General features: G+C 41.0%; 1 protein-coding gene across 2 annotated transcripts; it reads right to left on the bottom strand.

Moving 5' to 3' along the window:
* Positions 1-790: 790 nt before the first annotated feature.
* On the bottom strand, positions 791-27182 carry ABHD3 (abhydrolase domain containing 3, phospholipase). 2 transcript variants are annotated; one of them, XM_074820985.1, is made up of 9 exons: positions 26937-27182; positions 25145-25308; positions 22420-22602; positions 20623-20668; positions 17670-17782; positions 12293-12466; positions 11604-11652; positions 11354-11519; positions 791-2927 (listed from the first exon to the last, which is right to left on the bottom strand). In XM_074820985.1, exons 1-9 carry the CDS (start codon positions 27081-27083, stop codon positions 2749-2751), a joined length of 1221 nt encoding a protein of 406 aa, XP_074677086.1. In that variant the 5' UTR covers positions 27084-27182; the 3' UTR covers positions 791-2748. The 2 variants fall into 2 exon arrangements, with proteins under 2 accessions (XP_074677086.1, XP_074677094.1); XM_074820993.1 differs by lacking the exon at positions 12293-12466.
* Between the last annotated feature and the right edge of the window lie 225 nt (positions 27183-27407).

Genomic DNA, 27407 nt, shown 5'->3' with positions numbered 1-27407 from the left:
GAAGGCCTCACAGATAAAAAGAAATTGCATTGACACCAAGAGCAAATTGAGAAGAGGTGGAAGTTCTAGAGCATGTATGTAATATGTCCTGTTCTGAGCAGGGGGATTGGACTAGACAATCTCTAGAGGTTCCCTCCAACTTCAACTACTATGTGGTTCTAAACTAGGAAGAAGTTTTCTTTAAGAGGTGTCTGCAACCTTTGTGACTTGGAATTTCATTTTCATTGTGCTCCCATCTTTCCAGTAATGAGAACATTGATAATTAACGATTTTCTCCCACCTCCAACATTTTATATGTTATTTGCTGTCTGCATACTCAGATCACATGAAAAGCCAAATAAAGACCCTCTGAATTCATCCTGTTTTGCATAGAAGGCACATTCTTGATTTTGGCCCACCAGTGAAACTCTGTGTACAAGGTACAAAGATATTACATAGCAAAAATGTTTATGGCAGTTCTTGCTAGCTTGTGTGTCCCCTGCAAGAACTGCGGTATCTGCATTTTACGTTTCAGAAAATCTGACTGGGAAAGCTTGAAGATAACCATAGTGAAATTTGATTGTTGCCACTTTGCACACTGTGCTTTGAACACTGTGTTTTCCTTAATCGGGTGTAAGGAAAAACACTACATTTGGGGAAAAAAACCCAACTTTATTGGGATATGCTAGATGTAGCTTTAAAGAGAAATGTCTCATGGGGATTTGTATATGGGATTGGACCTAAGTAAGACAGTGCAGAAAGACAGAAATTCTGCCATTAATCACATTACTTTTATTTACACAGGAAGGTGTGCTTTTAATGTAAATGGTTTTATTTTTATTAATACTTGATGTTGAGTTTTGAACAGTACTGGACCCAAACAATTTTACAAATATAATGCTCAATACACTGTTTATTGCTTATTGTTTTTGTATGAACATAAAAACTGGAAATGAAAGTAAGAATAAATAAGGCACCCTACTAATACTCTGATTTCATGTATTGTAGTAATATGCACAAAGTTTCATTTTGCTTTTACAAGTCACTTTCCTCATGTTCCTATTAGAGAAAAAATAAGTTAGACTTTGTTATTTGGGCAAGGGCCAATGCTTGTCTGAAAAGTCAAAACCTGAAAGCACTTTCTAATTTTTTAATTTAACCTTCCACCTTACAAAACTAGCTTTCATATAGCATGTCCCAATTTCTTTTTCTAAAGACAAAAAGTATTTTTGTTCTTCCTTTGCTGTTACTAGGAAACATGCCTTGCAAGAGGACTGTTCACGTACTGCTTGAGACAAAAGACCTGACTTGCTTTTTTATCCGCATTTTCTTCTTGTACTGACCCTGCTCAAAAGATAAAAATAAAAATGCAAAGGCGTCTTTACTGACTTATCTTGTACGGCTGGGCCCGAATCAGTGATCAGCATGAGGTGGGAGCTCCACAAGAACTGCTTAAAAGCCTTTTTTTAATTTCAGTATGCCCTAAATGAGGACTTCCAAGCAGTTTCAAAATACATTCTGTCCTTTTTCCTCAAAGGTCCACGTTGGCTCTCACTCTGTTTCAGGGCTGAAGAGAACAGTGATGCCTCGGTCAGCCTCACAAACTTGTAAGGTGCCAGGGCAGAAATCACTTTGCAAAGGCTTCAGTGATTTGTCAACCTATTACCAAAGTGCTGACAAATGATCAAATGAACAAACCAGAGAGATGGAGCTCTGACCCCCGGCCCAGCTCCCAGATTTCTTTAAACAGTTTGTTACATTTTTAGAAATTATCCAAAGCAATAGCAGAGACAAAGGGTTTGGATCTTTTTTCTTTCTCTCTTCTTCTTTTTTTTTTTTTTCCCCCCCAAATTTAAAGCAGATTATATCAATTTCCCAATGTTCTAATGTTTTCTTTAAAACTGAAATGTTTTTGCAGGCAATATAAACATAACAGACAGAATCATCGAGTCTACCAGTTATATGAAGTATGTATTACATATATAACAACATCCAGCTTTACATGAACTTTGAAATGCAAGATGTCTTTTAATTACATAAGTTATTACAGTACTGTTTTAAAGAAATCTTTTGGTTATATGTAAACACTATAAATTAGCTGTTTAAAAAATAATAATGTAAGACAAGTGTGGCATTGACATCGTTTAAAAAACCATAACTAGCCCTAGAACTGAATACTCTCAGGGTAGAACAGCAAAAGCAGATATCAATCTAATGCTATGGAATAACATGCTGAAATTTTGACTTATTTGAAGAATCACTGCTTCTTTGTGTTCCCTCTTCCTTTTGTTTTCGTATTTTAAGATTTTCACCATCAGTGCCCTAAGGAATGGGCCAACTTGTACTATGTGTGACAGGATAATATATGCTATTTTGCACGTTGCAATATAATAATATAATATCAATATCAATAATAATATAATATCAATAATATCAAAAGCCATCTAAATTAAGTCTCCTAAATATGTACTGGTTTAAATTAAAATCCTGAGGAATTATAATCTGTCTACTTGACGGTTTTGGTTAAGTGCAGTTTGATGTATGCAGAATGCTGTTTCATTTAAGGTCATTCTTAGTAAGGCATATTAAAAATAAATATAAAAGTGACAACATAATATTTAGTTTCTTGCTACAAAATCTTAGGAAAAAATATTTTTGCATGTAGTAATGGACTTTATCCATTTGCTGGCTTACAGGAGTTAAAATTTGTGCATTAAGCTTAACTGCCCTTGTCAGAATGTGCCACTGTGCTATAATAGCGGTCCAAAGCTACATGCTAAAGATTTTATTTCCATGCTCAAACATAGCTTGCACAAACTGCTTGAAGACTCTGTCCATGTAAGTGCACTTCCTTGGCCATATTCCTTCCAGAAAACCAATATGGCCTCCGCACGAAGTCAGAACCAAAGCAACGTTTGCATTTTGTTTGGCAGTTTCTACTGGTATAGCTAAAAAGGGGAGAAAAAAATTTTAAGTCCTTATCTCCTTCTATAAAATGTCAGCCACTGAATAATTTCTCTTAAATGTTTCTCATATTATGTATGAATAAATATGCACAACATTAACATATGCTTAAACGCACCACAGGACATAGCACCACAGCTGTGTTAAAAGCCATTTCTCTCTTCGTCATTAACTCACCTCATCTGTGTGATTTTTCTGGCTGCTGTAAAAGTTTCAGCTTCATCTTTCTTTCAGTCCCACTGATGGAACAGCACCCATGTTAATGCATACTTACACTATTTATACCAGATCATAAGTGAAAGGACAATCAAACCTGTAGTTTTTAACCTGTGTTGCAGTATTCAACTTTGAAAAAAACGAGGAACTGGGACCTTAATTGTGAATCTCATTCTTTTTGTAGGAGACTCCAAACACAAAGCCTTTAATGTCATGGTAAGATTTTGTCTGTAAGATATCCTATCAGCTAATATTAAAGATTATCCTGGGTTATCATAATTATATCTGATTTGCTGTACATTTACACCTTCACATTTAGACCAGACAATGCAAACAGACTGGGCAACAGTTCTTGCCCTGAGAAGCTCATAATCTAAATATGCAAGCAAGGTAAATGGAAAGAGAGGAAGGGCAAACAACTGCACAAGGACACAGAAAGCTGCTCTGTGTCACCCAGCAGGTTCGTGGTTCTCTACTGAATAGTGACTTCTAGAAAACTATTTAATTTAGAATTTGGATTATTAGACTGGATATTACAAGAATTTTTCTTTTGCTGAGTTAGTTTTCAGCTGGATCAGCTCCCTGGCCTGGTTCCCCATGTTAATGCCAGCATACGAATGGCAGCAGGCACAGTCAGATGAGGACTGCGGCGAGGTGGCCCTTTCAGTGACAGCCTACGGGGACCTTAAAGTCGTCAGTGAACTACACCTGGACTATGTGCTGATCTTGAAATGTGCCGGAGGGGAGGCTTCAGTGCATCTTATTTTGAATTTGCATAGATGTGTGGCTTAATCAATGCTATCACCTGGGCCATTCCCCTTGTGAAAGAAAACAGAGGTCATTTAGTGCAGACTGACAACAGAAAGCATATGACTTTACAAATGGTATTTCAGTGTGATGGGGTGACCCTGTTATCACATGAACTGGTTGACACAACAGTGGAGCTTTATGGAGCTGTGTTGTTTGCACTCTTGATATAAAAATTAAGTTATTTAAGGAAATTCCTCTGGAGTTTTAAGGATGCCAAATATACTCCTGAAGAAGAAGTCTCAATACATTTCAGTAAAGAGTGCCTTTTAAAATTCCAGTTTTCAAATAATAAACTTCATGTAAAGGAAGAAAATAAAAATCATACAGATTCTTTGGTTCTTCGGGACTGACAGAAAACACAATGGCAAAAGAAGACATGCTTTGTCCAGACAGAAGGGAGTAGTAGGAATTTCACTGTACTGTCTAAAAAAGGCTATGATTCCACAAGAAAATAAATATGATTTTAGGTCATACACTGCTAAAGTAAAAATGCCTTGGCAGTACAACAAAAAGCAGCGAATCATTTGCAGGATTTCTATTGCCACCTCATTTATTTTAAAGTATTTTTGAAGAGAGATTTTTTAATCAGGTTCACTTCCTGGGGAGTCCAGTTGTCCACATCCCTTTCTGATTGAACTTTCTTCAGAGACATCTCCCTCTCTCTATTTCTAGGAGTCTGCTTTCCTTTATACACTTGCAATCTCAAAGGTCATTATCCTTGAATAGTCATTATTCCTGCCTATCACTGCCTTCTTTATAGATGAGGTCTTGGCTTTCATTTGGATGCTGGCAGACTCATTGCTCTGCGCTTCAGATGCCGATTTGCCTTCATTTTCCGCAACTAGCATAACAGCACGGCACCCATTCCTTAGCCCTAAAGAAGGACCCCCAGCCAGAGTATGTCACACGAGATCTTGAAGGCAATGACTGTGATGAACAGATGCACAACTTAAAATAGATCAGGGCACAAGCACTGGACCTGCAGAGTCAGGGGAGCAGTCTGTGCCTCAGAGGTCCGTACTAGAATGACATGCTCTGTTCCACTCCAGGGCCTCAGCACGGATGTCAAACCAACCGTATTCATAGCAGGGTTAGTGTCTTTTATGAATGTTGTGTTATAAGGTTCCTGCCCATAACATAAGGTACTTGATTGTGCCCTGAGTGGAGCACAGACTGAGCTCCAGAGAGCAATGAGGATTCTCTTGCAGAGTATCTGAGATTCTTTGCTACTCAGTGCTGTTCATTTCTTTCACTCTTTCCCTCCTTTGAAAGTTGCATGTATCTAAGTAGTTTATAGATTCCAGCATTTAGTAAGTGATTTTAATCCTTTACTAGGTGGAAGAAATCCGCTTCTGTCTCTACAAGAAGTCCTTGACTCTTCCTTTGTTCAGCTGGAAAACTGAAAATACTATATGCAGTATCCGAGCCTTTTAAAGCAATGCTGGGGCAAGACTAAAAAGAAGAGTCAATGAAATAAAAGCCTAGGGCCTGCCAGCCTTGACTGGCAAATAGCACAGGCTGAAAACAAGAGATGCAGAAAACAATGTGTTATTTCTTTTAATCCAACACATGCATCATTTTCAGACTCCAGACTGAGCAAGTGCTCATCTGGAGTTTTGCCTGAGTTCATCTGCCCAGCAATCTCTGATCTAGCTCCCTCAGATTCTGTGCATGAACAAACTACCCTGTACGAAGACAGTAGCTACGATTCACATCAGCTTCTGCCGACTGTATGAGAATTTGCCCACTTATCTGTACCAAGCCATCTGCTCCTCTTCCCTCTAGTAGTGCATGGGCAATGTTAAACAGAATCCCAATGGGGAAGTGGGGGGCGTCAGACTCAAGCCTGAGTCCCCCATTCCTGCTTCAGGTAATGAATCACGCTGTCCTGCAGCTGTCTCCCTGGTCACTGAGGGGACTAATGGATAGGCTTATAGGGAAGGGCATGGCAAGGAGTGTGTGAGGAGAGACAGATTTGATCTCCAAGAATCAAAGATAACAGGAGAACTCCATTGATCCTAGTGGATTTGGGATCAGCTGCATACTGGCCTGAACACACCTCTTCAGTAGCTAAGTGTGCAAAAACAGGATGGTCATTCACTTTGTCAGACTAGTGTCAAAGAGTAGAGAGAAATACCCTTTCCTGATAAGAAACTGCTTTGCTGGGGGTGTGGAAGGGAGATGACAGTAAATGTCTCCTGCGCTGTGCCAACCCAGCTGGGGAAGCCCCTACAGGCAAAACTCATTGTGACCTCTGCATACATGTCATTCAGAGGCTGCCAACATAATGATACCTCCCAAATCAGTTTGCTGGTGGTTAATTATTCATTCCCAAACTGATTGGCAGTAGCATAGTGGGTGCCATGTGCTGCCTTGCCTCCAAAGAGCTACAGCAGCTCTCTCCTAGAAGCCTACCAGCACTAGGATGCTGGTTATCTTCTGCACCAGCTAAGGTGCAAGCCAACACAGGTCTTTACGAATGTCATCTTCCCCATCCTGAAGGTCTCCCTATTCTAACTAACATGCATTTACAGCAGAATTCTGCCATAGATCATTGCTCTTATCACGAACTGCAGCACTGTGCTGAATATGCAGTCATTTGCTTCCATCTGCAGTGAGGATTTTTAGTTGGTGCCAAGTTTGACCTACCGTTACCTCTCTGCTCTCACCTCCCCTGTGGTGAACAGGAGAGCCTGCCCTTGGCATAGTCAGTCTTGGTACCATTGGGTCACCGTTAGTATGACTCCTCCCCAGCAGAGTTTCTTGCTCTGCAGCTTCTCAGGAGAGAACTGAAAATGTGTTGCTCTCCAGTGCCAAAATGCAAATGATTATTGGCAGTGGTGTGGTACTTTTCTCAAGGCTGTTTCTAGGGACTGTTAGCCATCCACAAATAAACCCACAATGCAACGGAGCAAATTCTGCAGTGTAAAGGGCAGATGAATGGAGCACTGGATGTGATGAACTCTAGGATATAGGATGGCATGCCAAAAGATACTACTGGGTTTTTTTGTCGACATATAACCTTATGTTTCTGCTGTCCAAAATCCAACAGGCACAGACCCGTTGTTTGTGATCACAGAACCACAATGTATGTATGCATGTGCAGAATTACCTCATTCAAAATCAATTTGTTGCACATGCTTTGCAAAAAGTATTTTTTAAAACAGAACAATAGAAGAACATATATGTGAAGCACCATTGGCTTAACTAAGTCACTGCCGTCAGACTTTCTGTTCCACTGTTTGGTTGATTTCTCCCTGTTCCTTAAACTCTTACTCTAATTATTATCTGTCTGGCCATTCCTTGGCCATTTGGTCTCTCCAGACAGCTTCATTCAACTGTGCCGTTTACATAACAGGATGCAGAATAACACATAAGAGCAATTACTCCAAGTTTGGATTCAGAGGGACAAAAAAGGCTTAAAGTTCAATAAAAAGTATTACTGAGCTTCAGACATGCACTTATTTGGCACAGTGGATCAGGAGGGAGCTGGCATGGTACCTAGCTTCAAGGGCAGGCTTTCAGCTTGAGCAGAACACTCACCAGCGACAATTAGCTAAGCATTAGTGTAGTGAAATTTAAGTTGAATGCCTAACACACTGCTTAAAGTCTCTGAGGACAAAAATGCCACTTCAGTTAAAAAGATAAATGTGACACTATAATGAGTGCTATCATTCTATCTTCTTGATTTATTTTTCACACTTACAAAATAAAGGGCTTGACTTGATTATGTTACATATTTCCTAAAGCAATGGCTTGTTTAAATTAGTTATGGTGAGAGAAGCATCATGCAATGAAGAAAGCATTTGTTTTCATTAGTTAGTATTATGCAATATGAGAACTGCGTTCCAGAATTAAACTACAGATACGTCAGCTGCCAAGCTCTATGAACTTTAAACAGCAACATTAAGGAAGGACTGCAAACAAATTGTTTCTTCCTGATAGTGGATTGAGATCAAAGGGCACATTTTCACAGCATATTCAAAAACAGTGGCTGGGAAGTCCAAAGTGTACCAAAAAGCTACATGGGAAGAAATGATCAGGTAGGAAGGGGCAACAGAGACAGCATCTGCACTTTTTAAGGGGAGTCTCTTTAGGTCCATATTGTTTAGTGACAAAGCAGACTTGGGTTCGTATCCCCCAAGCTCTGTTATAGGAAGATAGATGTGGCTGGCTTTATAAAGGATATTTAAACACAAAGGAATTCTGGCACAGCTTTTTCCCTAATGAGTTTTCTAAGCCTGTTTCCCAGCTGTCGGAAACTACAGCTATCTACAACAGAGGTGGAAGGTAGCTTAAAAGCTGGTAGGTTTTACTGGGAGAGATGAGGCATGAAATAACCAGTCCCCAAAGTCAATAAAAGGCTGGAATCTGGATGAGAAGAAGTTTTGTGGCTTTGAATCCATTATACAGTTGTGAGAGGAAACTGCCTCTGGTTGCCACAGGCTTACATGTGTCCACATACTTTTTAAGTCAGAAAAAACAAGCCGGTTGCCAGAATAAAGTCACCTTCTGGAGTAACACCAGCCCTTTATGTTTACTAACATAAAACAGCCTGCAAAAGTGTCAAGATGGATGAACTCCAGTAACTGACGGCAGCAGCCATAATTTCTAGGCTGCTAATCAGGATGCCCTGTGTCTCCTGCCGGTGCAACGTTTCACATTGAGGGTGCACAACACAAACGAAAAAGGAGCCAAGGATAGACACACATAACGGAGTCATGCTATTAGCTGTAAATCAACATTGTCCTGGTGGCCTAAGGTAAATTGTCACCACAAGGACAACAGTTTACAGCCCACAGCATTAACTCTGTGAACAAGGAATAAATGAATCCCTAACCGCCCAAACATTTTCATGGAGAAAGGCTGGTTAGGGTTAGAGTTTAAGAGAGGATGGACAGTCATTATAACAGACACTAACACTTCTTGTTTCAGAAGTGTTGGTGCTCTACCTCACCCCCCTCTACACTGCAAGCCTTCTAAGGCATTCTAACAATAATTTTGATATTTAGTGTTACACAAGAGACCATCCCTATAATCCACTGTTAAAAAACAACTCCAAGGGAGGAGAGATCTGCTACAGCTGTACTGTAGGGGACTCAATCTTTTGGCTGGTCAAACTACACAGTCACAGAACTGTTGATGCTGTAAGAGACCTCTTGAGATCACCTAGTCCAACCCCCCCTGCTCAAGCAAGATTACCTAGAGCAGGTTGTCCAGGACTGCGTCCAATCAGGTTTTGACTGTCTCCATAGATGGAGACCCCACAACCTCTCTATGCCAGTGTTTGACCCCTCTCACAGTAAACAGTATTTTCTTGTGTTCAGATTTAATTTCATGGGGTCAAGGTCAATGGTTGGCTCTTGAGAGTTGGAGGTTATATTCTAAAATGAAGAGGCAAGGGGATGGAGTATCTGCACTAGCTTTAACCTAGCTAACAAAGGTCCCAGACCCAGTGATAATAGGCTGGAAAATGTTAATGAATCCTCCAGAGACAGAGGCACACTGCTGTTACCTGTGCTAACTAGCTAGCTTACTCATGCCACAGTAAGTGTTCTTCACTTTAGAACAGAAACCACAAACTGAGCTGTAGCTAAACATAGAGGTGAAGCCATTGTCCCTCTCCAGATACTTAATGGCAGAAGCATGACACAGCATATCACACACGTTGCAGTACTGTGGGGAAAGTCATCCCCAGAGCCAAAAGATCCATAAAACTTTATCTTCAGATTCACTAGCCAGATTTTATATTTGGTCACAGATTTTAGGGTCACATCCCCATCCATTCTCATTTCCAGGACATTGTGTGCTTATAACAGAAACAGCAACTGGCCAGTTTCAAGGAAAAAAAAAAAAATCCTACAGAGGCTTAGTAAATACAAAAGGACTGACTCTGTCTCAGAAAGTCCCTGAAGTACAAATTGTTAAAGATGGATGTAATATTCTGGAAGAATATTGCTATGTTTCTTAATTTTTTTTAAGCCTCTGTTTTCACCAGTGTAAGGGAGAGGTAGTTAGGCTAATCCAGAGTCACCATTTTTTCCCTCATTAGGTGGCTGTCACCTCTTTATATTGTTCATGCATAGCATGGATGCTTTTTGTTCAAGGGGAGAGGAAATCAGACTGTCTTTTTCTAGTGCACTCTACTGGAGTGGCCCTTTTCATGTCACATTTGTCTCTAACAGGTCTTCAAACTATAGATAGTAATATATGTGCGCATATGTTTCTGTATGTGTTGTACATTTGCACACAGATAAACAGTACACACACAGCCTCTTCTAATTCCTTCATTCTTCTGTTTGTTGTTTTAATCTGTTTGCCTACTCACTTTGGTTTCATGACTCATTCTACAAGAATCTCACTTGACTTGTGGTGGCAGAAGAAAACTTCCCTGAAATAAATCAAGTGTATAAACTCCATATTTAAAGGTGTCAGGTGTTCACTGCTGAAGACTGTCCCCTCAACCAGCTGTTCAGTGTAGTGGTTTTTCTCTACATTAGCTTTTTTCTCCCTCTCTTCTCAGACACTATAACCAATACACAGACTGCAGGAACAAGCATATCTTCTTAAAACAGTTAGCAACAGGGTTTTGATCTTCAGATCAAAAGCAAAATATTCATAATGATCACGCATTTGGCAGAAAATAGGAAGAAATGGGAAAACAGAGTTTTCAGCCTCTCTGTTACTAGCTGATATTGCTGCTTCATCTTCTAGTTAGATTCTTATTAATTTCAACATGCCTCCTGCTAGGAGCTCACCTTGGCTATATCTCTTCACCTACCCTAGATTTTGGCCTACATGCAAACTTAACAATTTTTCTTACTTTTAATTTTCAGGCACTGGAGGTGGCACTGAGATCAACAGCTGAGGATTTCAAGTAATCTGAAACATAAACAACTGCCAGATAGTCTTTGTAGCGACTGGATTGAAAAATGGCAATGAGAAAAATATTTCTTTTCACTTTCATTGAACTCTGAATGTCTACAGTCCAGACATCTGAATCTGAGTTCCTCAATATAGGCTCTTTTCGTACTTGGTGAATAGAAATGGGAGCTTCTGAGAGGGCAATACATCTGATATCTTCCTTACAGTGAGACAACTCACACCCTAAATGTGTGTATTTCTTTCTTTTGACTGTAAAGAGTCTACTAATGGCTAATGATTGCCACCCCATGCCCTTCTGCATTCTGTACTAATCAGGTCTCTCTATCATCAGCTGTTTTATATGTGTCTTACGCTGTAAGTAAATTGCAAGGCTGATCCATCCCTGGAGGTTTTGATCCTATGTACAAGTAACATTTAAATACACCTCCACACATAGGCATGTAGTTTGTCTTAATGACTGCATATACAGATAAATATATTTTAAAAAGCCTAAACTTACCATGACCTGGTGAGAAAACATCATCCACAGAATTCAGACATAATACTGGAATTCCTACTGACTTCAGCTTGCGACATGGGCTAGCATCTTCATAGTAATCATCGATTGTACGGTAGCCAAACATGACTGAAGTGAACCTCTTGTCAAATTCTCTAACAGTTCTAGCCTGAAGTACAGAATTCAAATAGGGAACTATGTCAGCATTTGGAAAACAGTATCCAGCTAAAGCAGAAGTAACATTTTTACATGCCTTCATCACGAGATCCATATCAAATAATTTCTCCAACATTTGTCGATGCCTAAAAAGAAAGATAGAAAAATTGGAGGGCTTGTTTTGTGTTATATAAACAGATGTAGAAGTCCTCCACTTTACAGATACATTTATAGAAATAACTCCCTAACCAGAATATGCTTGGTTTTAATTTTCTGTCATATTAAAAATCTGTTTGGAATCCAAGAGCAGAATTGTTCGTTCATATGCAGGCAGATCCAGCAACATAGTAAAAATCTGCATAAGCCATGAGAAAGATGCCAAAGATAAGAGAACTAAATATTTGGGAATACAAAATACACCCTAATTTTACAAAGCAAAGGATGAACTAGTCCTTGCCATGCTTTTGCAGTCAATGCTGATTTACATATATACTCAAAAGTCAATATGTGCATGCCTGAAAAATCTAAAAATCCATTCACTTCATCCATAAATATAGAAGTATATTGGTTTTGTGCCGAGTCCCTTGAGGAGCAGAGAAATTTAGTCACACTGATGATGACAATCTTTCTTGCAAAGATCTTTTTGATTTCAAAACTTGCAGACAAATGCACACAGATCAGCTATGTGAAGTGTTGTTACAGCATTAATTTTGCCAATATTATACCTGCTGTAGATCTCATGCTAACATCCTTCCACCTTGCTAAATAGTTCAGAAGGCAACTCACCTGCTGATAGAGGATTGTAGACAAGTAGTCAAGTAATAGTTGAAAAGAAGCCAGTTTAGTGGCTTCTCCAGAGATTCTACAGATTCAAAAACATTCCAACCCGCAGAGAAAATTGCAGCTGCCATTAAAGGAGTGTCTCTGCCAGTTTTGCCCAGGTAATTTAAAAGAAGCATGCTACAAACAGAAATGAAAAACAAAAACATATATACTATCAAATTGTTTGCTTCAATTTAAAGCAAATATAACAATCAGCCATCTTTTTGTCTGTTTTTCAATAGTTTCTTCTATCAGCCCTACAGTTGTGCCTAATACTTCTAAAAGGTAGTCAGTGTAATCAACATATGACTCATGAAGTTTGCTTTCTCTCTCTACTCTCAGAGAGAAACTGAGTGCACTGTGTAGGATGTGGGTAGGAGTGCATTTAGAAATAAAAAGAGATGTACTAGTCTTATTTATATCACTAAAAGGGAGGAAAAGGTCAAATAAATCTATCTTACTCATGGAACAGGTATTCCCAAGTTGTTAGTATGTTTTACTGTTTTACAAGCTCTTGGTCTTCCTGATCTGATAAATCTGATCAGTGTGCCTGACAAATGCAAGCTGCCCCGGGCACGCCTGCTTCACTATGAAGCTCTCTTCTGAGTTGAACGTAATGTCTTTATCCCAACCTCGCACATATGAGAGAACACAGCTGTTCTTTAACACAAAGTATGTAAAGAATGAAGTGTTGGATAATGAATAAAACTAGCGAAACAAAATTACGAGCCAAATAAATGGCTTAAGTCTTGCCTTTCTGACCAACTGCAACTTACAGGCTCTACTCCTGATGTATAGTTGAGTTGAAAAAAGGGGAGAGTTCACCAGTACCTGACCCTTCGAGTGTAGAAAAAATAAAATAGCAGAAAGAGAGTAAAAGAAAATTACTAACAGAAAAGCTGTAAATCTTACTTTACTGCCTGAGGCCCCAAAGTTTACAACCAGCATTTTAATACCAAGCCTTTAACTCAAAACATTACAAGTTCTACAACTTAATATAGCTTCCTGGATCACCAACACTCCATACCTCGGCTTCATCTACCATACTTCAGGAGACAGCAACCTTTAGCAAAGACATCATGAACCAGCCTGCCATCACAGAGACTTTATCCCCATGCACTGCCTACCAGATCATAGGGCAGCAGTGCAAAAGGGAAACCAGACTTTGGTATTACCAAAGACTTTCCAATTGGTAGGAACCAGCAGGAAAAGAAGAGCAAACAGCACAAGGGAGTGCGCTCCTGCCATCAGCGCACAGTTACACCCAATGAGGAAAGTCACCTGCGGCACATATAGGAGTTAAGGCAGCATATGTTCCCTCTCACCCATGGAAGAAGAGGAACCTGTGAGTCACCAGTATACACTGTAAGAACATTGAACCAGAAACCAATAAACTAAAATTGCAGTAGTAGAAGCAGCACCTTCTCTAACAGAATTCACAGAATATATGTGGTAGAGAGAAGGTTTAGAAACCTTTATGTTAGAAAAGAAAGTCCCTTTCTGAAACACTATACTGAGGATCAGTAGAACAAATGGGCTTTCATTTACATTTAAACTTTTCTGAAGTGAATGTTTATTTTTCTTCTTAACTGAGCAAATGTGTCCTACATAGATTAACTGACTATTCAGAAAATTTTGAAAAGGGATAGGTAATAAAAACTATTGTAAGATTAAGACAAGTGGATGATTTTCACAGTATGCCCCTGATGAGATCACTGCTCCTGCTTAATTTTAAACATGCAAGTACTCCAATTAATTTTGAAGCATGGAAACAGTCCCCATGTGGATGATTAAACACTCTTCCAGTTTACTGGAAAGCATATGCTTTCTCTTTGTGGTTCAGGACTTTAAAAACATATTGGAGGAAGAAGGTGGAACATCTTGCCTAAAATCACCCAGTGGTGCTGGTGAGGTAAAAGCCAGGAACACAACACAGATCCCAGTGCCATACTAACAGACTTCGCCACTATTTAGGATACCATAACTCGGTTAAGCCAAGGACAGAAATTATATTGAGGGCTGAACTCGCCTTTTGCACTAGTTGCAGAACAGCTAGCTTCTATTGCACCTTCAGCCATGAAAACCTGGTGCTTCACCTACTACACCCCAGCCCTCTTAGTTCTAGTGTAATGGTGCACTACACAAGAAGCTACCCATGAAGAACTACTGTGCTTTAAATCTGTATGCTGTCATTGAAACAAGCCTCTACTGCAGATGATTCTTTGGCTTTCACCATTTCCAATGAAACATGTTTTTGCAATACATCATGTTATTTTACATTTTGCATGCAAAAAAATCTGAGTTGGGAAGAGATAGCATACCAAGGGAGATAAGAGCCAACAGGCCTGCTAACCTTGTGAAGAAGAGTCTTAAACTAGGTTTGTCAAGGGATGGAGAGCAAAGCCTGAAGAGAAGTGAAGGCCTCGCAGGCCCTGATGAAGTATCCAAGGGATCATATAATGCAGGAGGCTCTCACTATTCCCTGAGAAAATGGCATGACTGCAGCCCATCTCATGTGGCAGCACATGCACGAACACACAGCATGGGAAAAACAGGAGGAATTAGAAGCCTGTGCGTAGTCACAGAACAAGTTTATTGGATCAAAGAGACATGGAGGACACGCAGGCATATAGGACTATGCTATGATGGATGCAAACAGACTCTTCATGAAGGCCTTGAAGGAAAGGAGGAGGGTTTGCACCTTAGACAAAGAAGCCATTTAAAGAACTTTTCCCTGATGCAGGTTATAAGCCAATTCAGATCTAACAGCTCAAAATCAGATAGGAGGCTAACAAAGAGGATATCATGTTGGATATCTGCTATAGGCCTCCTGATCAGGAACTCCTGAGTTTCAAGAAGGAAGTATCCTGAAGGTGGAAGGGGGCTGCCTGGGAGAAACAGTCATTGCCCAAGCATGCAGGGATGCAGTTAGCGCAACTAAAGTTCATCTGGAGGTGGAACTAGCAAGGGACATGCAGGACAACAAGAGAAAGGCTTCTGCAACAAGCAGGGCCTCTGTTGCAGCCTTTCTTGTACATTGGTACAAAGAAAGGCTCGGAACAAACAACATGCACTCCTCTCCCTTCATCAGCGAAGCCAGTCATCTCATCATAGAAGGCACATAGGCATATTTTGTCCTTGGTGAATTCAGTCACCTTATCCTTTATATGCTTGGAAATGGCATCCAGAGGACCTTCCCAAAGAACTGAGGTTAGGCTAACTGGCCTTTATTCCCTCCTGGGTCCACTATTCAACAGAGCAGGGAACCTAGTGACAAAAGATTTATAAAAGGCCAAGGCTACCTGTCCTCCCTGTCTTTACTGTTGAGGTCTGTTCTCAGGCCTCCCAGGTCTCTGTGCCTAGTGGCAGAGTATGGAAGAGTGAATTATTACTCATGGCAGAGGAAGATCGAGTTAGGGCCCAGTTATGCAAACTGGACATAGATATGTCAATGGGACTACGTTAGGTGCACCAGAGCTCCAGAGGGAGGCTGCCAATGTCATCATGAGACTGCTCTCTATGACTTTTTAAAGGTTGCAGCAACTGTGGGATATTCCTGATGCCTGGAAAAAAGGCACCCATCTAGAAGAATGGCAAGGAGAAGGAAATACAGGCTGCTCAGCCTAACCTCAGCACTTTGGAAATATCCTCTGGAAGCCATTTTCAAGCATGTAAAGGTAAAGAAGGTGGATGATAACAGCCAGCATGGATTTACTAAGGTTGAAGGCAACCTGACTGCCTTCTATGATGACCTGACTCTCTTCGTGGTTAGGGGAAAGGAGTGAATGTTGCTTATTTTGACTTTAGCAAGGCTTTTGACAAGTCTTCCATGGTCTCCATGTAGTCAGACTAGGGGGATATGGTTTGAATAGGTGACCTGCAATGTCAGTGGAAAACTGATTAGACCACTAGGCTCACAGAGTTGTAATCAGGAACTTGAAGTCCAACTGGAGTGGTTGGATCAGCTACTAGTAGTGTTGCTCACGGGGTCAATACTTGGGCCAGTACTGTGTAACATCTTCATTAACTGGATGGAATGCACCCTTAGTAAGCTTGCAGGTCAAATTGTGGGGAGTGGCTGGTGAACTGGAAAGACAGGGCTGCCATTCTGTGGGACCTCAACAGGCTGGAAAATGGGCTGGCAGAAACCTCATGAAGTTCAACAAAGGTAAATGCAGAATCCTGCACCTAGGACAGATTAATGTCTGGATAGAGAGCATTTCTGCTGAAAAAGACCTGGGCAAATGGAACATGACTCAGCAATGCACCCCTAAAGACAACTAATGGCATGCTGTGCTTTGTTAGTAAGAACAAAACGTACAGGTCTAGAGAAGAGATTATTTTCCTGTATTTGGCACTTATGAGATTGTATGTGGAGTACTGTGCCAAGTTTTGGGCTTCCCAACAAGTCCATCACTGACATACTGGAAAGATTCTTATGTCTTTGTACTGAAAACACTGGCAAAATCCCAGCAACATTAATGGAAAAAGGTTGGCCTGATTTAAAATGCTTTGAAGTTACTTATTTATTTGATTATCAGTAACTATATTGCTTGAACAAATCTGTATTTATCCCAAAGCTCCTACGAGTCATTAGATTAATATACAGGGCTATATCTGCTCACGCTCCGTAAAGTTTATCAGAAAGGAGGAAAGATACCACTGTGTCTGCAGTATTTCTAATGGAAGTTCTCCTCTCCTATGATTTTTGTTAAAGACGCTGTCTGAACATTTCTAGCAGTGATTTTTCTAAGCAACTGTGCTATCACTGTCTGTTCTAGCTGTGCTTTCTGGAAAGCAGCCAGGACACAGCAAGTCTTAACACCACATGCTATGTCAACCCATACTGGTTTCAACAACAATACTACTCCTTGCTTCCGAGCCAGACAGAGCAGATACCCACATCTCTGAACCTACCCACACACTGCAGAACCCAAACATAGTGAAGATAAATCTTGTAATTTCCAGAGGTTGCTAAGAAACATGGTATGTTAGCTCTAGTTCCTCTTTTTTATCCCTCTGCTCCAAAGACAGCCTCCATAGTTTCCAAAGATTGTATTGCCTGCCTGTTTGGCTGTCAGTCTGTCTGTCAGTGTTTCCTGTCTTTCTCCACCCCTCCTAACTTTTGAATGTTGGCCAATTTCAACTTTCCCTGACAGAGCTAAAGCCTGAGAGATGTTAAGTTTCTAAAAGTCTTCTGAACATTGACTGTTTGAGACAGACTCAAGTTAGTTGCAGTTCAGTAACGTAAGTATTGCAGAGCAACAATTTAAAATCAGGCTACAACAGTCTTATTTTATGATCATAATTAAGCTGAGACTTCTGTTACATAATACCTTACCCTCCCATAGAAACACCGGCTGCCATGAACGGAGCTGAGGGGTGCAAGCTGTGTACATGATGAATAACGGCCTCTAAATCCTCTGTGTTTGCTGCACAGTAAGTCCTTGGTGTCTGTAAGGAGTTGGAGAGAAAAATGCCGTCGTAAGCTTTTGTATTATCCTTTAAGGAAAAAGCAAACTGAACAGTGAATCATTTATATAACAAGGTAAATTTAGCATTTATCGTGAAGCTGCACTAAATCGCAAATATAAACCCAGAACATTTCACAAGGAGGTGGAGGAAGGGGTTATACTTGTTATCAGTACAAAATAAAACAGGTGACATATCTTCAGCATCTGCAACCTCCAGGTCATTAGACAAAATCTGAACACAGAACAATGAGCTAAACTAGACAGAACTAGATCAGAACTAGATAGGCACCGATATTTTTAAAATACCCTGAGGAAATGGAAACATATCACAAGGGCTGCAATTTATAGAAAAGAAAGTTATAATGACAATTTTGCCATCTTCATCCACATTCAAATGCAAAAGAAAATACTAGATTTCAAGTTCTGTCAGCTAGCATTTGAAAAGTAGCCAATATTTAGATTCTACACAGAATACAGGCAAATAAATACATAAATAAATTCACCAGTGCCATTTACCTAATTTACTAAAATACTCTATTAACTAAAGCAATGAAACACATATATTATCACTTCTCCATCTACCATCAGCATCTCTCCAAATCTTGAATTGAGACTTGGAATGACTTCCACTGGCATCACTGAGATTTGGGTAACCCCTTCCCTGCTTTTGAAGGATACGCACAGCTTCTGAGCATCATCTGCACAGACAACTGCTGCAGGCCACAATCTGGGGGACTATCTGGAGTAGTATAAGGGAGACGAGTCCTTTAGGTACAGTAAGAATCACAGTAAAATAAGGTTTTTTTCTAATGGTATTCTCTAGATTTCATCTACAGCAAAAGAGAGCTTTTAATTATAGAATTGCTACTAATGTGTTAGTGATCTTGCCTTAACTATAGGTAGTGGCTGGCCTGCCAAAATTCACTATAAACATCAAAACTAAATATAAAAATACTTACAATTATGAGTTAATTGAACTTATTTGTTGCCTGAAGCAACAATGTATTTTAAGGGTTTTTTTTTAAATTGCTTTCAGTTAAACAGCCTGGATATTTGTGAGCAATTTTAACAGGTTGAATTAGATGAAATTAATTACTTAAAATACATTTAACAAGAATATTGAAATGTTGAAGTCAAAGATTAAAAAAAAGGGAAGAAAAGCTAAATCTGGATAATTAAAACTGAAGACGTTTTTAATTTCCTTTGATGCTGCATTTCCAGTTCTCATCCACATGAATCACTCTTCACTGTTTTATACCTTATTAATTATAAACAGTGTGAATGTGTTTTATGTTAATTAAATTGTCAAGTTTACAAGGAAAAATAAATTACTTTTAGTAACTAGGGTATAATGTATTCTAAGTGAAAGTGTATTTGATTAAAAGTTTATAAAACTAGAGAGATATCTTGCATTTTAGTTTCAGTTAATTCCTGACACTTTAATGTCTATCTATCTACTCATTGTATGAAGATATTTTAAAACACCATCTTAGCTCACATCGTCTGTGGTCAACCTAATATTTGATTATTCCGTAACAATAACTCACAGTATCTTTCAGTAACAAATGTGATCAGCATTTTAAAACTGATTCTTTAACTAGCTATTATTTGGTGTAAATTTGAATCTATCTTTAAAGAGACCAGAAAAATAACTTCTTGCATGACTAATTTCTGCTGTGGTGCTCAACTATGCTTCAGACTCATTAACTAGGGATTTTATATTAAAATGTAGAAACCCCTTTGCAGAAAATGTGATAATTTCAGCTGGTTAGCTTCACAGTAAGATCTTATAAAGCTTAAAGATGTAAATCCGATTACAGTAAAATACACACAATGCATCCAAACAAGAGATCTTTTCTCTTAGCAATTCAGAAATTCATCAATAAGGACTTTGTGTGTCACAAAACTGCTTTGTGGATCCATCTCCAAAAGTATGCAGAAAACTACTCTTAACATGGCAATATTTGCATTGAAATGCTTTATCTGATTATGGGAAAACATTCTGAGCTTTTTAAAGTTTGAAACCAGGGGATTAAAAAATGCAAAACAATACCGAGTATTATGCACATTCATTCCAGCTGCAGAACTGTCAACAAAACGCATATGAAGAAACAAAGCTTATTCAGCAATATTTCATCATGCCTTGACCCTAGCTGCAGAAAATGTTTAGCTTCAAGACTTTGTCATTTGTGGAACTGCCAGTTATTTCTAAGCAAATGTGATATGTCTGTCCCAAAGACAAAAAAATGTCTTCTGTAGATGAGTTTGTGTCATAATTGCTGAGAAAAATAGGAACACATTTAGCTTTTAGGATAGGGCTATTAATATCAGTCTGGTTCATTAATTCAATAACACATAATATGGCTCAATTTTAATGGCACAACTTGTTAACCATATCAAAGTCTATTTTAAACTCATATTGGCAACTGGGAAAGTAATTACGATTGCTTATATTTGGATTTGTATGTTAAAACAATGGGGGAAAATTGTGCTGATTGAACAGAATTTCTTGGATGTGTGCATTTTAGATACTGTAGTATTGTTTGAAAGAAAAGTGTAAGGATTGTTCATTTGAATGTTACAGATACTCATCATTTCAATGATTTTCTAAAATTAAATGTTCACAAAAATTGTGTTGATGAGTTGACCTCTTTGAGTTTTAAAATAAAAGACAAATATTGGCACATGATTGATCTACCAGATGACTAGTTTCTCTGCATTTTCAACATATGCTCATTTCTCACATTTAAATCCAGCCATACAAATAGACACAAATGATTCCATATATAGTGAGAGGTTTATCTTAGAAGTCATCCTTACCAAAAGATCCTCACCAGCAATTCCCCGATTGTTAAAAACGACGCATCTAAAAATCGAGACAGTAAATTCAGTTATACACATTGTTCATTCCACTAAAAAAAGATAATTTAAACACACACAAAAAAGAAAATGTGTAAAAAAGAACGAGCCAGTTCTATGAATACATTCAGCACATAAATATCTACAGTCCTATGGATCCTAAAGTCTGACCTGTGCGGAACAACCTTTATACTGGAATGAAGTTCACTGAAGTCAGTGGGACTCTGTATGAGCTCTGCGATCTGCTGGCCGAGCTCAGATTGCAGGATGAGAGTCCCAGGGTTTACCTCAAGATCGTACGTGTATCTTGTTCTGCCTGCACTCTGAGCTGGCCAAACACGAGCCACAAGCTCTGCCCATGCAGGGCTGAGCCTAAAGCAGTGCTCTGAAAGGGAACATCAAAGATCCATGTGTAGACGTTCTCCAAAGCTACACAATTGTATTACATAGCAAGAAATAAGCCAAACAAAAATTACAGTGACAGTTGCATCTAAGTTGCAGGTTCTTGGGTATGGATTTTTTTTTTTGTCTGGTACAGTAGAAGTTTCTGTTCTCTCTGTGCTGGTGGGAGTCTGAATCTTTTAGCAGTATTACTGTGATTAGGATCTATACTTTCTTAATAAATCTTACTTTTATATTACTCTTCTACCATCTCACTGTAATAATTTTGTTAATATATACATATTTTAGATGGGTTAAAGGCATGAAAAATTACTTATTTTGGTATTTTTCTCAAATGTTGCTGTTTAAAAACAAAATTATAACATTCTGTTGAAATCTGACCTAAAGCTCTCCTTTTTAATGGTATACCTTCTTTTCTTAGGTGATCAAATGCAGATATTTCTTTCAGGAATACTTAAAAAATTAATAGTAAGAAGATGTTGATTTGAGACCTTTCCTCCTCTGATATTTTTTACTGGTAAGTTTTAAAGTGATTTTAAAACTACTTTGAACAGTTAAAGTTCTACTTTACTTTCATAATTTAGTAAAGCAGTTATCCAAACCTCCAAAGAGAGAAGAGATAGCCAGACATGTAGACAAAAGTTCATATATACATATTTGAAGAACTTATTATAGTCTGTACCAGAAGCCAATCTGCAAAGACAAAACGTAATATTCCAAATACAGATCCTGGAACAACGACAACTTATTTCAAAGCACAGCAGCAGCAATATGATTACATAAAGGAATTTACTTATCGACTAATCCACTTATTTTACCCAACTCTGACCAGAAGCTTTAATGACAAAACTAAATTAAGCAGTGACAGTTAAGATGTGACAAACCTCTTCCTTAACTATTACCAGTAAGAGCAGGCTAGCTCTCCTTCCTGCACTCACAACTTTGAGGCTGCTGAATGAAGCAATTTTGGTATTCAGGAGCTGACTTCCTCCGAGGCCTGCTGCCAGCAACCCATCTACACCAGCCTTCTTGGAGCTGAATACAAACTCCTTCTCTAGAAAGTGTGCAGGTAACACAAATACTGATATTATAATTTAAAAAGCAGCAGCAAAGGCCTATGCAGATTTAGCTTGCTTTCACTGCAATCTCTGGGGCACATCTGTAGATAGTAAAACAGCCCTTCTGAACGTACTGCCTGTTACATAATTCTACTATTATTATTATTACTAATAATAGTTTCTGACATAAACTAATGTCTTCATATCTCATTTGCCTTAGGAAGGCATCTTATACATATACATACTTATATTTGATCTTATTAGAAGAAGCAAAATAGTAGCAATAATACAACAGCACCTATATCCCAGTGTTTCGCTTTGATGGATCATATGAAGAATGTAGGATTCCTTGCTCGTTCCTGTCAGGCCAGGCAATAACAGGACAGTGGGTCTTGTGCTGGCATCCGGATAATATAAGCTGTCATTATTATCAAACCAATCCAATGAAATCTGTCCTCCATCTGCTGTTTTAATGAGCTCACTGAAAGGAACATTTCAAGACAACACTGATTAGATTGAAAAATACATGCATACTGTTAAGAGTGCTTACAGTGCACAAAATACCAGGTACAAATTCTGCATTTTTAATTATGTTTTAACACTCAAAGTGCCACCTAACTAGGTATGTTTGCATGTTTGCTATTCCGAAAGAGCCATGCCTAACAGCTGACATGAGTTAGCACAGTCAATTTGTGGAGTAATTCCCATCCACAGTAGATGAAGATCTGATCTGGCCTTTCATGAATTGCTGCTGAAGTACCGGAAGCTTGTAACTAATGTGATTTTTGGCATTGCCTTCTGTTTTATACAGGCTTGTGTACTGCAGATTTCCTTTGGATCATCTGAGAACCTTTTGATAGCACACTGGGCAACGTGTTAAACATTTATCACATTTTTTTCTCTTTATCTGAAGAAGCAGCTCGTATAATGGATGGCACTTTGTTATGTGCTAAACACACGGAACACAGACACACACTACTGTATCTTTCACCCTGTGTCTTCATAAACTTTGCTAGAATGCACTCTTAAACCATGTATCTTAAGAATGCTATAAATATTATGATATCCCAAGAAGCTAACCATGCATTAAACAATGACAAGAAGGTTTCATTCTTTTTTTTTTAGAAACATACAGCATCTTCCCTTTTCCTGGCAATGAAGACATTGTATGAGAGAGCTGGTGTAGGAACTACCAAAATGTAAGCCTACCTTGCATTTGATTTTTCATTTGAAAGTCTTGATAGCACCTACTCCAGATTTTAAAGCTCATCAGCCTTCTTGGACTCATTAGCTCAGCCTTGCCCTTTTTCAGTAATGGGAAGTAGATGCAATGATGGTGTGTACTGCCAACACAATCTCAAATGATGCAAAATAAGCTTTGCCCCATGGAACTATGTTTCTTCCCTCACAAACCTTGAAATAGAGAGTATACAAGAAGGGCTAGAAAAAATGGACATGGCCATACCACTGAAATGTTTCCTAGTTACTAAAACTAAGGAAAGCTGCTAAATGCTAAATCTATTCTACCATGCAAACAGAGCTGAAACAACTTGTGCTGCATCCAGGTTCCGGCGCATAAAAGTACTTCTCCTTAGGTCTTGTGCCAAATGCCTCATTTGCCAGACTTAGTCTCATTTATGTGTGAGAGAGATCAGCTGAGGACAAACACTAAATGTAAGTTTTTTCCCTCTTAGAATTTAGGCATCAAAGAACACAACATAAACTCCACATGTAAAAGTTACTCTGAACATCCAGAAGTTTTATATATTCAAAACAAGGCTGAATGTGGCCACGCTATGGTTAAGGTAGAACATGTTGGTTCAGTGGACAGATACAGTGGTTTCATGTGACCTTTGCAAAATGATGGCATTCAAACGTCAGAATATTTGACACACCCAATGACTGCGCTGCCATCCAGAGGGACCTCAACAGGGTGGAGAAATGGGTTGACAGGAACTTCATGAAGTTCAATGAGGGGAAGTGCAAAGTCCTGCACCTGGGAAGGAACAAGTCTATGCACCAGGATGTGCTGGGGACTGACCAGCTGGAAAGCAGCTTTGTGGAAAAGGATGTGGGGGTCCTGGTGGACACCACGTTGAACATGAGTCAGCAATGTACCCTCGCAGTAAAGAAGGCCAACAGCCTCCTGGGCTGCATTAGGAGGAGCATTGCCAGCAGGTCAAGGGAGGTGATCCTTCCCCTCCACTCAGCACTGGTTGAGGTCACACCTGGAGTACTGGGTCCAGTTCTGGGCTCCCCAGTACAAGGGAGACATGGACATACTGGAGAGAGTTCAGCAAAGGGCCAGCAAAGGGCCACAAAGATGATGAAGGGACTGGAGCATATCTCCTATGAGGAAAGGCTGAGAGTGTCAGGACTGCTCCCTTGGAGAAGAGAAGGCTCCAGGGGATCTTACGCATTTCAATACCTGAAGGGAGGGTGCAAAGGGGATGGAGCCAGGCTCTTGTCAGTGATGCCCACTGACAGGACCAGGGGCAACGGGCACAACCTGAAACACAGGAGGTTCCCTCTGAACATCAGGAAACACTTTTTCACTGTCAGGGTGACCGAGCACTGGCACAGGTTGCCCAGGGAGGTTGTGGAGTCACCATCCTTAGGGATAGTCAAAAGCTGTCTGGACACAGTCCAAGGCAGCTGGCTCTAGGTGGCCCTGCTTGAGCAGGGGGATCAGACAAGGCGACTTCCAGAGGCCCTTTCTAACCTCAACCATTATGTGATCCTGTGAACATACAGCCGGATCAGTTCCTATATTGTCACCAGTATTTCAGTGCTCCAAAGCTCTCTGAGCTAAAATAGGGCCATATGGGAACCTTGACCTTTTAAAACTACTGTATATTGAATCCAGGATAGAGATGGTTCCAAGTCTATGATGGAGTTGTAAAGGCCGGCATAAAGCAAAAAAATAGGCACAAGCTTGAGCAATGATGGTAGCTGTGACACAGTCAGAGGTAAGGTGACCACTGGCTACCAAATTGATCACTTTCCAGAAAAAAGGCACTTACTTCCTGTACTGTACTTGGGGTCTAGAGGTGATAAAGGGACGCAGGAGTGTCTGCACCCGACCTTCCCAGCACCAAATTGTGGGATAGTAAGTTTCTGTCACAACAGGGCAATATTCCTCGAGAAAGCGGCAGAAACGGTCATTGCTGGCCACCAGCTGGGGTTTCTAGGAAGAGAGACTACAGTCAGGCATGAGCATTCATATAAAACAAACTAACAAAGAAAGAAAGAAATGAAAGCTTGTTTAAAACCTCTCCCAGTAAACTTATTTATTTCATATAATCATTTGCAATGCTTCTTCCTTTCATGGTAAAGAGATAAGTAAATGAAAACAAAACAAAATGCCAAAATGCCCAACTGAAAAGAGAAACCCACTAATCATAATGGATTCCTTACCTATTTCTAATAACATGATATTCTAGCTCTTTTACCAGCATTCTATCTTTCACTGACAAATCAAAACCACACTGTCTCACAGTAGGTGAGAAAGATTTTACTGAATCAATTTGCTTGCACCGCACAGAAATGACGATTAATCTGAGTACTTTGACCTGCACCTGCAGTACCTATTTTAACCTCGTAGGACACTCCTCCTCCCATCTCATACTACGGTACACAACTGCATTGGTTACTCATCTCTAACACTGCTCTGCATACAGAGATTTTTCTTACAGCTTCCGTTTGTACACTAATTAACGTGGAAATCCCTGTCTACCAAACATCTTACATTTTAGCAACCACATTTCTTAAACTGCTCTTTTACACTGACTCTTCAAGCATTAATAGGATGCTTTGAAGAAAACCATTAACACATACACAGTGGTAGTGGCATGTCCTCCCTTCATTCTTCTCCTCTGACCAAACTCAAGTACCCTCTTCTCGATGAAGAGGGAGGCTATGTTCTCAGTGGTTCCGTGAAGGACTGTGGCAACACACGTGTCTTCAGCAGTCATAAATCTTTTGATATGCGTATTTTCAGTTGATTAAGCATTCAACCAGGCGCTTTCACCATGGGGACACTTTAGATTAGACCGGGCTTACTGTATTCAAGTCATTTGCGAGTGTCTAACTTACGAATGCCTAATTTTTGTGAAACCACTACTGATAAGATGATGTGCAGGAATGTCCTAGCCCCCAAAACACTGCGATAGTGGCTCCAGAGGTATTAACGATGGTACCGAAGGCAGACACAAGGGCAGCAAACCACTTTACCACTTGCCCTGTCAGTACAGCAAAGAGGTCGGGATTTTGTCGTGGAGAGAGGGCTCCTGAACTCCCTTTCCAAACCATCGCCCCCAGCCAAGCTTTCCCCCTGGTACAACTGCACTTCGGGGCGCCTGAGGCCAGAGCCCCCTCCCCTCCCAGGTCGGGCACGACCAGACGAGCCCTCCCTCAGGCCGGCCGGACCCCGGGGGCGACCGGCGGGCCCCAGCGGAGGAAGCGCCGCAGCGGTTCGCCGGGGGCCCAACGGCCCCGTCGGGCGGGAGGGGGCTGCGCGGCCGGGACCGGCCGCGGAGACGGGCCTGTGCGGGGAGGCGAGCAGGGTTTCGGGCCGCCGAGACCCCGGAGCGGCACCTCCAGAAGAAGGACGCGGGGTGTGAGGGCGAGACGGCCGTGTCCCCCCGCCCGGCCATTGCAGGTGCCGGCGCGCCCCCCGGCAGGAGGGCGCCGGCTGCCTCCCCTAAGGGGGGGTGGGTGGAGGTGACCTTCGCGGGACGGTCCCCGCCAGGACAGTACCTCCCGCCTTGGCGGGACACCTGCGGAGCCCGCCCGCCCCGCCGCCCTCCCGCTCACCTTGGCGATGCTGCTGAGGTAGTAGCAGGCGTAGGCGACGCCGAAGCCCAGCACCAGGGACAAGCCCACGCCGGAGCCGAAGAGCCCCACGCGGACCTGACTCTCCAGGTAGAGGGAGAGCTCCCTGGTCAGCACCTGCCAGTCCATCGCACACGCCGGGCGGCACGGGACGGCACGGCACGGCACGGCACCGCACCGCACCGCAGCGCAGCGCACCCCGCCTGCCGCGGCCGAGCCCACCCCGGCACCGAGGGAGGAGGAGGAGGAGGAGGAGGAGGAGGAGGAGGAGGAGGAGGAGGAGGAGCTGCCGCCCGGCTCCCGCCGCCGCTGCCCGCGGGCCGCTCCGCGTTACAGCGCCGCCGGCGGCATCTCCGCACCAGCTCCGCACCGGCCGCCGGGGCCTGCGGGGTGCAGGCGGGGGCCCGAGGCCGCGGCCGGCGCGGAGAAGCGGGCTGCGGGCGGGCCGGCCTC

This window comes from Strix aluco, chromosome 1 (assembly GCF_031877795.1).
Source record: "Strix aluco isolate bStrAlu1 chromosome 1, bStrAlu1.hap1, whole genome shotgun sequence".
NCBI classification, from domain to species: domain Eukaryota; kingdom Metazoa; phylum Chordata; class Aves; order Strigiformes; family Strigidae; genus Strix; species Strix aluco.
This window is presented reverse-complemented; position numbering and strand designations above follow the sequence as displayed.

What these genes read in the sequence shown, in the direction of transcription:
- ABHD3 (XM_074820985.1), bottom strand. Translation starts at nt 27,083, where the DNA reads ATGGACTGGCAGGTGCTGACCAGGGAGCTCTCCCTCTACCTGGAGAGT. An exon ending in CCCCAAGTACAGTACAGGAA is followed by an intron (nt 22,603 to 25,144) that starts GTAAGTGCCTTT and finishes TGTTCCTTTCAG; the next exon opens with TGAGCTCATTAAAACAGCAG. An exon ending in ATATGGATCTCGTGATGAAG is followed by an intron (nt 11,520 to 11,603) that starts GCATGTAAAAAT and finishes TCTGTACTTCAG; the next exon opens with GCTAGAACTGTTAGAGAATT.